Consider the following 12,894-nt stretch of genomic DNA (forward strand, 5'->3'; position numbering starts at 1 on the left):
ACTTGGACCCGTTTCCGAAGAAAAAAAAACCTGGGAGCCGCAAAACCATTGCGACATTTAAAACAAATATATCTCCGGAGCCGCGATCTGACAGCGGGCGGGAAGGTGACGTCGGGACGGTGCGTGACTAATGCACGCACCGCCCCCATGCGACGTCACAGCCAGTACAGCGCCCGCCACAGTGGGGAGTGTCGGGGTGCACAATGCGCCTCCTCCCCTCGCTAGTATCCGCCCCGGAGCTGCGGCAAAGGTGTAAAAGAGCCACATGCGGCTCCGGAGCCACGGGTTGCAGACCCCTGTCCTAGCTAATCTGCTGCCCCACCCACTCCCCCAAAGGGACTACTAGATTTAGCCAATTCCCTCTTCTGCTGAGCTTCCAGAGACGGCTGTTTCTTGGAATTTACCCCCTTGAGTTGCAGCCAATATGGCCAATGATCAGGAATTATGGGAGCTGTATTTCAACAACTGGGATAAAAGCAATGATGGGAGAAAAGCAATGACAAACCTTGACAGCATCTTAAAAAGCAGAGACATCACCTTGCCAACAAAGGTCCGTATAGTTAAAGCTATGGTTTTCCCAGTAGTGATGTATGGAAGTAAGAGCTGGACCATAAAGAAGGCTGATTGCAGAAGAATTGATGCTTTTGAATTATGGTGCTGGAGGAGAGTCCCATGGACTGCAAGAAGATCAAACCTATCCATTCTTAAGGAAATCAGCCCTGAGTGCTCACTGGAAGGACAGATCCTGAAGCTGAGGCTCCAATACTTTGGCCACCTCATGAGAAGAGAAGACTCGCTGGAAAAGACCCCGATGTTGGTAAAGATGGAGGGCACAAGGAGAAGGGGACGACAGAGGACGAGATGGTTGGACAGTGTTCTCGAAGCTACCAGTATGAGTTTGACAGTGGAAGACAGGAGTGCCTGGCGTGCTCTGGTCCATGGAGTCACGAAGAGTCGGACACGACGAAACAACAACATTTCAACAACATCTGGAGGGTCACAGGTTAGCCCCTTCTGTTTTGAAGTTTAATTGGTTTCAGCACATAATGCTAAAAAGCTGTGGCTTTTTAAAGTGCTTAAGTTATGACTGCATCATGCTGTGTCATTTATTTTAATTTTTGTATAGCGTTTGGAAGAAAATTAAAATCCTATACCCACTTACAGGGGAGTAAGTCTCACTGAACTCAGTGGGTATTACTTCTGAGTAGAGTCATATAGTGTTTCACAAGACAGGTCCTTGCCCTAAAGGGGTTACAGTATAAAATGCAGGAAAAAGGAAACAAAGGAGAAATTTTCAGTTCAAGTATTTAGCCTTCAATTCTATATCCACCTACCTAGGAGTAAAATCCATTGAACTTAATGGGATTGTTTCACAGTGGACATGCACATCTGAAATCCTTTCAGCCTTCCCTCAGTCATTGTGTCTCAGCCTAATCTACCTCACAGGACTGCTTTAGCATCTTGCTTGCTTATTTTTGAGAACTGTAATCAGGGCGTGATATGGTCTGACCCCCCATAAAAGTCATTAAGCATTTCATCAAGACCATCAGCAATTTTACAAGTGGTTCATGAGAAAAAATGTTTGGGAACTGCTAGTCTAGCCCACACTACAATCAGTCTGTCACAATATCACTCATCAGCCAGAATCTGATACAACTTCAGTATTTCAAGTTGGAGGGAGGGAAAGTCACACTTTAGAAAGAGAAGAACAGAACCAATCACCAGAAGAGAAGACTTTTGTGGGATATTGTGTGATAATCCAGTGGTGTGGCTGGGGGAGGGGGGATGGAGTAGTGGTCCCAGGCACAAAATTCTGAGGAGGCACAACCAGGTGTCTCCACACAGGTGCCAGCTTCCCAGGGGCGTAGCCAGGACTTTTGTGGGGGGGGGGAGGGGGCTTAGGAGGCAGAGCTTCTGATCAGGTGGCACTGGAACTCCCAGCCATTTCTGCTTCAAGAAATCCTAAGCACATCCATTCAGAAGCAAGCTGTGCTGCGTCTTCTCTCCAGGAAGTTTTTATCTTCAGGGGGTTTTCTTTCCAGGAAGTGTTTAGGATTGCATACTTAAGCATACTTCTTCTATCTTTCCACAAGGGCCAACACTGATGCTGAAATCCAGCGTCTCCTGAGCTCTGCGAGTGCAGCTTTCTCCTGATTGAAATACAGAGTGTTTCAGGACCAGGACATTCGCAGGGAAACAAAAATGTTTTTTTACAAAGCTATTGTACTACCAACCTTACTATATGCTTCTGAAACATGGACCACTTATGGTATAAATGCCATCTCCAACTCCTCGAAAGATTCCATCAACAGTGTCTCCGAAAAATTTTACACATCACTTGGGAAGACAGGAGAACTAATATCAGTGTACTGGAAGAAGCAAAGATCTCCAGTGCTGAAGCAATTATTCTTCAACATCAACTTCGTTGGACTGGTCATGTTGTGCAGATGCCTGATGATCATCTTCCAAAGTAACTACTCTATTCCAAACTTAAAAATGGAAAGCGTAATGCTGGTGGTCAACAAAAGAGGTTTAAAGACTGTCTCAAGGCAAATCTAAAAACATGTAGTATAAACACTGACAGCTGGGAAACACTGGCCTGTGAGCGCTCCAGTTGGAGAACCGCCTTTACCAAAGGTGTCATGGGCTTTGAAGACACTCAAACTCAGGACGCGAGGGAGAAACGTGCTAAGAGGAAGGCACGCTTGGCAAATCCACACCGTGATCAACTCCCGCCTGGAAACCAATGTCCCCACTGTGGAAGGACATGTGGATCCAGAATTGGCCTCCACAGTCACTCATTGTTAAAACCGTGTTTATGGAAGACAATCTTACTCAGCTATGAGTGATCACCAAAGAAAGAAAGAAGAAATAAACTTAAGCACGGTTAGGTTCTCCTTTGCTGACTCAGATTGGCCGCTGTTCCCCCACCCACAAAACTGAATGGTTTTGAAAGCACCCAAGAGCTCTATTTTCCTCCATCCTATAGACACAGATTGATGGTGACAGAATGTCTTCTGGATGAGAGCCCACTTGCGATACTGGGAGTTAAGCCAGCTGAGTGGCTTTAGGATTTGGAGATTTACAATGTGTTTGTTGTTTTCATTATGTTTCTATTTTATTGTGTTTTTCTTCTCCCCTATTGGGCTCAGCAGCAGCAGTGACAGCACCAGGAAAAAAATTGCAGGGCGAGGGACAGAAAGCACAAAGTACATGTCCAAAAGGGTGAGATATGTTTAGGATGGCAGTTTTATTGTGGACATATTTTTCCTGAAATAAGTAATTTAGGTCATGTTTTTTATATAGCATGTATTAAGAAATTTAAATTACAGTAAGGAGAAAGGCTTTCAAAGAAGGTAGAGTCGCTCCACAAACATTGCCTTGACATACTGTACAAATTAGACAAGCAGAACACTTTCTTCAGGGAACAGTTCCTTTTGAACCAGTGCAGGCAGAACCAGGAATGTAGACTTGGAAGGAAAGTAAGAGCCAACTGAGATGTCTGGGCCCTATACACCCAAGAAACTGACAGTATGTTGTGTGTCTAAAGAGCCACCTGTCTGTTGTCACTCACTGAGAAGGAACTGCACTGAGAAGGAACTGAGAAATATGTAGATATAAAATAGTCAAATATGCTGATTTTTAGGCACTTCTGATTTTAAAAAAATTTAAAAGAAAAGAAAAATCCAGTGTTTCCTTGGAAGCATTGGAAAACTTGAGGCTTCACAATATGGAAAAAAATTGTTGTTCTGATATTTTTGTATATCGTGGTGCCTTGGTTTACAACCATAATCCGTTCCGGAGGTCCGGTTGTAAACCAAAACAGGTTGTAACCCAAGGTGTGCTTTCGCCAATGGGGCCTCCCCCCCAAAAAAATTCTTTGTAATAAATAATGGGTTGTAATCCAAAAAAAGGGACACATACTTCCAGGTTTGATGTGGTTGTAACCCAAAACGGTTGTAATCCAAAGCAGTTGCAAACCAAGGTACCACTGTATTCTGTTGTTCTTGCCTCCTGGATCATAGGATTACTTTGCCCATTGCCATAAGATCCTTAATTTATTTAGCAAACTTGTTAAACCAAGGACCCCTGGTCTGTAGGCTGCTCTGCCCGGGAACCTCCTTTCTTCACCTCTTTGCTCGTTACCTCAGTATGGTCACTAAACTTTGGTGTGTGTTGATAGTGTAGGTCAAGGACAAGGAACATCTGGTGCCCTCCAGATGCTGCTGGACTCCAGCTCCCATCATCCCTGACCACTGGCCAGGCAGGCTGCTGGGAGATAGCAGTCCAACAATATCTAGAAGGTCACAGTTAGTTGTTCCCCACCTGCAGATGAAGGTTTCACTGTTACAGCTGCATCATGGCATTCCTTCTTGCTGCACTCCTCCCAGTGGTCATTTCTCCTTTGGTTACTGCTGTGGATACACAACCTGACTGTCTCCAGGCACTGCTGTCATCTGCAAGGGATTCCCATACATCTGGGTGAATGTTGCCAGCCTTCATGTCACATTTGTAGACAGGGCCATCTTTACCCAGGGGTGCAAGGGGTGCGGGGCACCCGGGTGCCAAATTCTGGAGGGGGGCCAGGCACCCGCCGCTGAAGCTCTTAACTATCTACCTGTTATGAAATAATAATTTTGACCAAGCTAGAAAACCAAAATACATATATACCTAGGTATTACTGAAATGCATACCTACTGTTTCACTAAAGGACTTTCGACTTTGTGCTCTCATTTAGCAAAGATGTGCTGTGCCAGTGGCGGCACTTCACAGAGCTGGCCTTCCAAAAGGCCTAGTGCCTGAAGGCAGCTCTCCTCAAAACACGTCCTTGAGGATCCTGCCATCTTACAGAGAAAATGGCACTTTATCTTAGGACATGTTCCCATCATTGTTTGCCTATCAGGTTTGTGTAAATAGATAGATATACCCAGTGCTTAAAAAAAAAAGTTTAGGGGTACTCTCATTTTGACTCAAGAAAACCACCATTTTATAGTTTAAATCAGAAAGAATAAACACAGTAAATGGAAAAAAATACTAAGATTCACAAAATGTTTAGGAATATGCGTACCCCTGCACCCCCCCCGAAAAAAAGCACTGGATATACCGCTGCTTGATGCGATTCTAATAAAAGTTATCCATCTCACTTCCTGACACATTTGTCTTGAAAGCACTCCACTACAAGATGGTGAGGACTGGGGGTGTAAAAACTGAAGTTAATTAGATATATTTTAAATTACCGTATGTCATTTATATCCCACCAATGAGCTCAAAGTAGCACATTGGGTTTTCCCCAACCCCCCTCAACATTTCATCCTCATAACAACCATGTGAGAGAGCTAAGTGAGAGTGACTGGGCCCAAGGACACCCAGTGAACTTTGTGGCTGACTCTGCACTCCATGGCTACTAAGCAGCCACACTAGTCAGTGCTCATGGAGGGGTTGCTTTTAGCTGCTCCCTAAGGCTTTTTAAAATGAAATAAAAATAAAAATAAAAATTGGTACCCCTGGAAACGTGAGAACATTCACTACAGTGGTACCTCGGGTTAAGAACTTAATTCATTCTGGAGGTTTGTTCTTAACCTGAGGTACCACTTTAGCTAATGGGGCCTCCCACTGCCACCACCACATGATTTCTGTTCTCATCCTGAAGCAAAGTTCTTAACCCGAGGTAATATTTCTGGGTTAGCGGAGTCTGTAACCTGAAGAGTCTAACCTGAAGTGTCTGTAACCCGAGGTACCACTGTATTAGAAAAGAGGTTGTGTTTGCCCAGGGCCACAATCAGCTAACTGCACCCATGTATCCACCTTCCCTCTCTTGGCACCCCCTTCTCTGCTTGTCAATCTAGCAGCAACAGCAGCATTCCCTGGTATTTGGGCTCTGCCCTCAGGCTTGCAGTAACTTAAAAGGGAAAGGATGTGGGGAGGGGAGGTGTTTGGAGTAAGAAAAACCTGTTGGGTGAGTATGGGGACTGACAGCAAGCCAAGGGGCCCTGAAGCAAGTAATACTTGAGAAGGGGCAAAGTAAAAGGAGTGGGTGGGCAAGGTCTTTTCAGCCTAGCTACTCCCCCACCCTTCAAAGAGGGACTCAGGTTTCAGCAGATAGCTGAGCTTCCGGAGGAGACTGTAGTCCAGGAATGTGCTGGAGGCAGATGGTTGCCCCTGGGGAGGGGGGATAGTGCTCAGCATGGGTCTCCCACAGGGTTTCAATGAGGCAGGGCGGTGTATGCAGCTGCACCAGTGCCAAGGAAGACACCTGCACCCCCCAGCCCTGTGCAGTGCCTCCTCCCCGGAGCAGCTGTGCAACCCTGGCAGCCCTTTCCTGCCAGCTCCCTCAGGAGAGGTTTGACAAGGACAAAAACACAGTTGCAACTGTTAAAAGAGGCAGCCCTCCTAGGGAGCCCGAGGGACAAGGCAGGGGAAGCAAAGCTGAGAGTTTGTGAAGATCCAGTCAGGGATGGTCTGGGAAGAGAACACAAGAAGGCTATAGAACATGGGTAGGCAAACTAAGGCCTGGGGGCTGGATCCAGACCAATCGCCTTTTAAATCCGGCCCACGGACGGTCCGGAAATCAGCGTGTTTTTACATGAGAAGAATGCAGTTGTGTGCAGAGAAAGTAAGGATGAGAGAGGTGGGTGGGAAAAACTGATTAGAGGGTCAGCTCATCATAGCTGGGGCTGATGGGAGTTGTAGACCAAAACATCTGGACAGACATAGGCTGGTGGGTTTGTTTTCCCCCTGGATACATTTTACTTTTCAGTTCAGGGTAGGCTCTGGTGCCCCGTGACATCCCTGAGCAACTCTTGATGCTTTCCCATCACACACCCCAGGCAGGCTCAGAGAAAACACCCATCTTTAAAAAAGAAAATCCTTTATTAAAACTTTACACCCTGATTGTCCAACCCTTTAGCTTAACACCAAGTCTATTTCGTACCTAAAAGTAGGAAAGAACTGACCTAGGAGCACTTAGGAGATGCTTATTTTTTTAAAAAAAAAAAAAAAAAGCAGCCAAGAGTTTCTAAGAGGACTGCTGGCACTTTGGGGGCTGAGCCAATGGGGAGCAGGTGCCCCAGCTGATCGCAGGAGTCTGGGCAGGGCTGCTCCACTACAGCACACACACAGCTACTACATCCCCATGCACCACACCTGCCCCATCCCACAGTCCATCCATCTCGTATGGGGGCACCAAATGAATATGGGTGGAACACACATCAGCTCCAGCAGCGAGAACTGGGCATCTTCTGACACACTCTTGGAACCAGGGTATAGAATGCAGACCCCCCTGAATGCTGACAGGTTCCTTGACTAGGGATGGCGCTTTCATCAAGAGGCACTCAGAGGCAGGTAACATACAGCATCGCTCATCTGGCTAGAAAGCCTTCGCAGGCACATTCATGAAGGCAGCCTGTGAGTTCAGAGGAAGCCAGACACTCTGCCAGGAAGCTGCTGGGTCCTTCTCAGGGCTTCAGGTGTTGCCACCAGGGACCCAAGGAGGAGATGCAGTGTGTTTGGCATTCGGACAGGAGCCGGTGCAATGCAAAGGAGGCTTTGCTGGGAAAGAGGAGCATGTGGTTCTTGCAGAGATCCCCAACGGCAGGGGTGAGAGCCAGCCACGACCACCCAGTCTCTGGGCTGCAAAAGTCCACCCATGGCTCTTAGTCGTCGATGCCCCCGCCATACATGTCTGCCAGCTTCTTGAAGCGGCTGCCCCAGTCATTCAAGTAATCGTAATCCTGGTCCCGGTCAGAGCTGGAGGAGTTGAGGGAACTGAGGGAGCCGGCCTCAGAGCCACTGCCCTCATAATCAAACACCAGCAGGGAGTCATAGGGGGGCGCCGTGGGGTCCGTGTCTGCCGCCTTCAGGTTCTGAGGGAGAAAGGGGAGATGCTGCCTTTATAGATGTCATAGTTTTATACATGTTTTCAGTATATTCTAAATAACTTTGGGATGCCTCATGGAATGTGATCCTTAATAATAATAGTCTCAGCTGTATAGAACAGCCAGTTATATCTCTGAGGGTCAAGAGGAATTTCACATTTTACACCAGAGATAAGAACCAACTGTGCAGGAAAACTTTTTCTCAAACTGCAGTTCTCTTAAGAAATAAACATTGCAATCTGGTAGAATGGATAGTTATTTCTGAATGAACAAACATTCATGTGAGAGATGTGGGGTGTAAAATCAGTATGTAAAATCAGTCTTGGTCATCTGTGGATTGCAGAGTCTCCAGCAGCACAGCTGGGAAACCGGAAAAAGCTGCTGCCTGTCAATTTCGATGGTACCAAACTGAAAGGACAGACTTCTAGAAACAATTTAAGGGGTTGAAGAACATATGAAAAGACAAACTAATAATAAATAAATAAATAAATAAATAAATAAATAAATAAATAAATAATTTTATTATTTATACCCCGCCCATCTGGCTGGGTTTCCCCAGACATGCACACTCAAGCTTTAGCCATTTGCTTGCCTTGTGCAACAGGGGTGCCAAACCTGTGGCTCTCCCTACAACTCGCCATCCTTGACCACTGGCCATACTGGCTGGGTGCTGGGAGCTGGAGTCCAACAACATTGGAATGTGCAGCAGATTGCCGACCAGTGTTCCCTTTCAGCACCCTCCTCCTCCAACCTTACCTCATGGATGAAGTTGCCAATTTCATCTGGGTTTGCAGGGCGCGGGCGGTACTGTGGAGCTGGCAGAAGGGTGGGCAGGACGTCATTCCTGAGGACGACTTCTGGACGAGCATCCAGGCCCCTGTGGAGCTGGCTGAGGTCATAGTCCTTTCGGAGGAAGGGGGAGAAGAAGAGAGAGAAAAGATGAGGCAGAGGCTCTGCAGCTTGAAAACTGCAGAATACAACAGGGCAAGGAAGCTGCCTCTCCTTCCTTGCCATTTAGATGTTGATGGTAGGCAACTGGAGGTACTGGAACAAAATGGGGAAGACACTTGGAGAGGATGAAGACTAGGTCACAACACCACCTGACCCATTGTGGGCTGTAGAGGATGGGCAGCTGTACAGGGTTGAACATGTTTTTCAGCAAAAGACCGTGCTTATCTCGGGGAGGAGAGTCTTTTGGGGGCATTGCACATATTGAGGATACTATAGTCCCATCAGACATTCGCAACACAGCACATCCTTTACAGAAGACACTTCCTCAATTGCCTCATGTCCCTTTTAATTGGATAGAGCCGAAGGGGCACCCACCTGGTCTTCCTCGCCACCTCCCTCTTCACCATAGTAGAAAATGTTGTCCCGGGTATCTTCTTCTGGGAGCAGCAAAGGCTCCTTCACCACTTTCCTCCTTCGCACAAAGAGGAGCAGCAGCAGCAGGATAACTGGGAGAGAAACAGAGAATCAGTACAGCATCTTAGCAGATGCTTCTGCACTCATGTCAGAGGAGCAAACCTTTCCCTGTCTGGTGCCCCCTCCTGGTGTTTTGGACTACAACTCCCATCAGTCCCAGTCAGCATGGCTATATGAAGCTGGAGCTGATGGGAGTCGAGTCCAAAAGAGAGGGCACCAGGATTTGGAAGGGTGAACTGAGACTCTACTGGAAGCAGGTGTCTCTGCCTCCCAAAGGCTCCACAGGCGAATTGTGCCTCTGGGGCTAGCCAGGCGGTGCTTCCCAGGCCCCTGTGGGGCAGTGTAAGAAGGCACCTCTCTTTATGGGGCAAGGGATCAGCTCAGATATCAGCAGCTGCCCGGAGGACTCCCGAGGAGAGGAGGCTGAGGGAACACTCCACAAGGGAGCATGTTCGAAAAAGGGCGATATGCTGCCAGCTTGGCAGGCAAGGGGTGACATAACTGGGCTCCTAAGCCCCATAGGGGTGCCTCAGAAAAAATGGTCAAGGGAGCCATGGACTCAGAAAGGTTGAAAACTTCTGGTATAAGGAGTTGCCCTCCATGCTTTCACTCCCCCACTCTGCCCACAGAGACAGAAGGACAGTGACCTGCACACTTACTCAGCACAGCCAAAATGGCTCCCAGGATGGCTAAGATGATGGGAGCCTCAATGCCAGTCCCCTGAGGACCGGGGCACCCTTCTGTATGCCCCTCACAATCACAGACAGTTGCTGTGAGGACCGTCAGCCGCTCCATGTTTTGGTTGTCAAAGAGTTGGAGGTAAACTTTGTATGTCTCTTGCTTCAAGGGCTGCAACAGTGTCAGGGTTGCAGTTTCTCCTGCAAAAGGAACAACCAGAGCATAAGCACAATGAAACAGGAACAGAGTCGGCTCATTGGGAATGGATTATGGCTACCGAAAGAAGCATTCCGTTAACACTCAGCTAATGAATTCTCTTCAGCTGCACCTGCTGAAAAGGAATGACGGCCATACACAGTGTAGGACCTTACCCAAGTAGACTGTCTAAAAGGATTTCCTAGCATGTGCAGACAGGGGAGCTCACCCCAACCAGGGCAACTGCTTCCCTGGGATATTCCTAAGTCCCAAAGGGAACAGGGAATAACCATCTCTGGCTGGCTAAGACCTTGTGGGGAAAGTGGGGAGGAGAGAAGGGAGAACTAAGAAGAGGGAGTCATTGCTGCCAAAGGAGAGAAGATTCCTGTTCCAGCACAGACCATGGACAGCTATTCTGGAAGGGCACCCCGTTTCCTCCCCACTGCTCACCCCACCTTTGCTGTCCATCTCGACAGCCCAATTTTCTTCCGAGTTGTGGAGAAGCTCTGCACGGAACGGGGAGGTGTTGGGGGGAAGGTCCTTGTCCAGGATGCGCAACATTTGGGGCACTGGCTTGCTGTTGCAGACGATTATCTCCCGCCGGTCGGGTTCGGGGCCATTGTCATTCACATCTAGCAGGGTCAACAGGAGGGTGCCTGTCCCGGTTGCTGGAGGGGTTCCTGTTTGGAGCAGGATGGAAAGAAGGTGGCTTTAGAAACAGAGATGAATGAGGAAGAGGCAGGGCTATAGTCTGGCCCAGACTCACTTGCCACACCTTCCCAGACACAATTCTGCAGAGAATGCCAGGAGCCCAGCATTCAAATTATGTCCACAGGTTTCAGAACTTTTCTAATGGATATGGTCATAGATAGGCCTTAATAAAGGCTGGCAGTGTCCCCTTACACTCCAGCATGCAAATGATGGAGCTTCTGGGTCCTGTATAGCTACAGACCCTCTCTCATGGCTTCCTGCTCCCAAGAGTTGCTCTTTGCAAAAACAAAACAGAACCAAGCGTAAAGGAGTCCAGAATCTTACCAATTACAAACAGCAAGTTCAGAACGCACAGAATGAGGACATGTGCAAAACATTCAGGCTTGTGCCAACTATCTGCATTAATGTAATTTATTCTGAGGATCTGTGTTGTGTATGATTTCTTGAAGTAAAACATGCTTAAGTATGTCAAGTCAAATAGGCTTTTTATTTAAGATTGATCAAACTGCCACAGCTTATATATTCCATTTGCTTTGGCTTTTGAAGAGCATTAAACCCTGTTCAAAATGCATGCAATGTTGAGAAGAGCATGCTTAATTCAGCATTAATCTGCACAATGTGGCTTATTAGCCTACTTTGTTTTTTAAGCACAGAATTTGAGACTTTTGCATAGTAAGAGTTGTGGCTGTGGTGCTGTGCGTATCATCCCCAAGTGAGTCCTTGCAACACTGTTCTTCTCAAGAGAAGCAGAAAGTGGGGTGGGGAAGGGGCAAGAGGTGTCCCGGGTAATATGTGGATGAACATTTTCCGCCTCTTCCCCATTGCCATCCACTGTGGCCTATGGCTGCATCTCACTCCCATCCTAGTTAGCCAGCAGGAGGCTGTTCGGGACTCCTGATTTGTTTCTTCAGAAGGCCTGGGTTGCACCCGCCTCGGCCCTTGTCTCCACTTCCTAAACAGATAAACAGCCAAGGTCTGGGATGTGGTTTCTCGTGACAGGCTGTGAGGAGGCTGCAGCTCCACAGCCACGTGCCCCTCACATGGGAAGCTCCCAGGCGGCTGATGCACAGGCCAACAAAGAGTCCTTTGATTCCCTTCCCCCACAAGAGATGGTGACCCAGGGCAGGGGACTCGTCCCTCCTACCACACAGAGCTTACCATCATCCTCCGCCAGCACAATGGCCATGTAGGTGTCGTTCTTGACAAAGTGGGACTCCCGGTCCAGGCTGCTCTTGGCTGTGATGATGCCGTTTTCCGGGTGGATGGCCAGCCAGTCAGCCGGGTCATTCCCCATGGAGTACCTGGCAGGAGAGAACACGTTTAAATCACAAGAGACCACAAAAGGAGGAATGTGTCTTATAAGGCATTCCAGCAAGAAAGCCCCTGAGAATTTCAGCTTTGGGGCTAATTAATTCGCACACACTTTTTGCTACAGCAATGTTAGCATGGGTCCTGTTTCGGGATTCAGGTGGAGACATTGCTTCATTGCTCTTCTTCCTTAAAAACTGCTTAGCATGCCAGAGAGGCTGGCTCAAGTTTCTCCTCCTCCCTGATCTCCCAGTTTTTCTGGGATCTTAACCACCTAAAATATATACCTCCCTTGTTTTTTGAGAACAATGCATCACAAGTGAGCCACATAGAAAAGGGTTGTGGGGCAGCGTACTTGCATTTTGGAAGCGCTGCTTTCTGCCCCACCCCCAGCAAGAAAGGTAAACAATCCCTACCCCTCGAGACATACATCTTTCAAGATGCAATTTACCCTGCTTTCAATCTTTTCCCAGGATCAGGCCAACATCATGCCTTTGACTTCAGCACAATATGCTTGCTGCATTGAACTCAAAAGCAGATACAATCCAGCCTCGTTTGACCAGCTGCTATTGATGCAGGGAGCCTGCATGTCTGCTCTGAAACTCAAGACTGACTTCTCCTTACATTCTGCGGCACTTGCACATTTCTCAACACCAACCTGAGCTGGTCCATTAAGAGGTATCACTTTACCTTCCCTGCATTT

The 12,894-nt window shown here is 47.7% G+C and overlaps 1 protein-coding gene across 1 annotated transcript in view; it reads right to left on the minus strand.

The window, feature by feature from the left end:
- Positions 1–6,851: 6,851 nt before the first annotated feature.
- Positions 6,852–12,894, minus strand: part of LOC309537662 (B-cadherin-like) — a gene marked incomplete at its 5' end in the record, with an annotated part of 30,233 nt that continues 24,190 nt past the window's right edge. Inside the window, 6 exons of the mRNA XM_082232553.1 lie at positions 6,852–7,862; positions 8,631–8,777; positions 9,201–9,331; positions 9,959–10,177; positions 10,628–10,852; positions 12,042–12,184. Coding sequence (XP_082088679.1) covers positions 7,653–7,862; positions 8,631–8,777; positions 9,201–9,331; positions 9,959–10,177; positions 10,628–10,852; positions 12,042–12,184 — 1,075 coding nt within the window. The 3' untranslated portion in view covers positions 6,852–7,652. The remainder of the gene's footprint in view (positions 7,863–8,630; positions 8,778–9,200; positions 9,332–9,958; positions 10,178–10,627; positions 10,853–12,041; positions 12,185–12,894) is intronic.

The sequence above is a fragment of the Podarcis vaucheri genome, assembly GCF_965113315.1.
Source record: "Podarcis vaucheri genome assembly, chromosome: 7".
Classification (NCBI taxonomy): Eukaryota; Metazoa; Chordata; class Lepidosauria; order Squamata; family Lacertidae; genus Podarcis; species Podarcis vaucheri.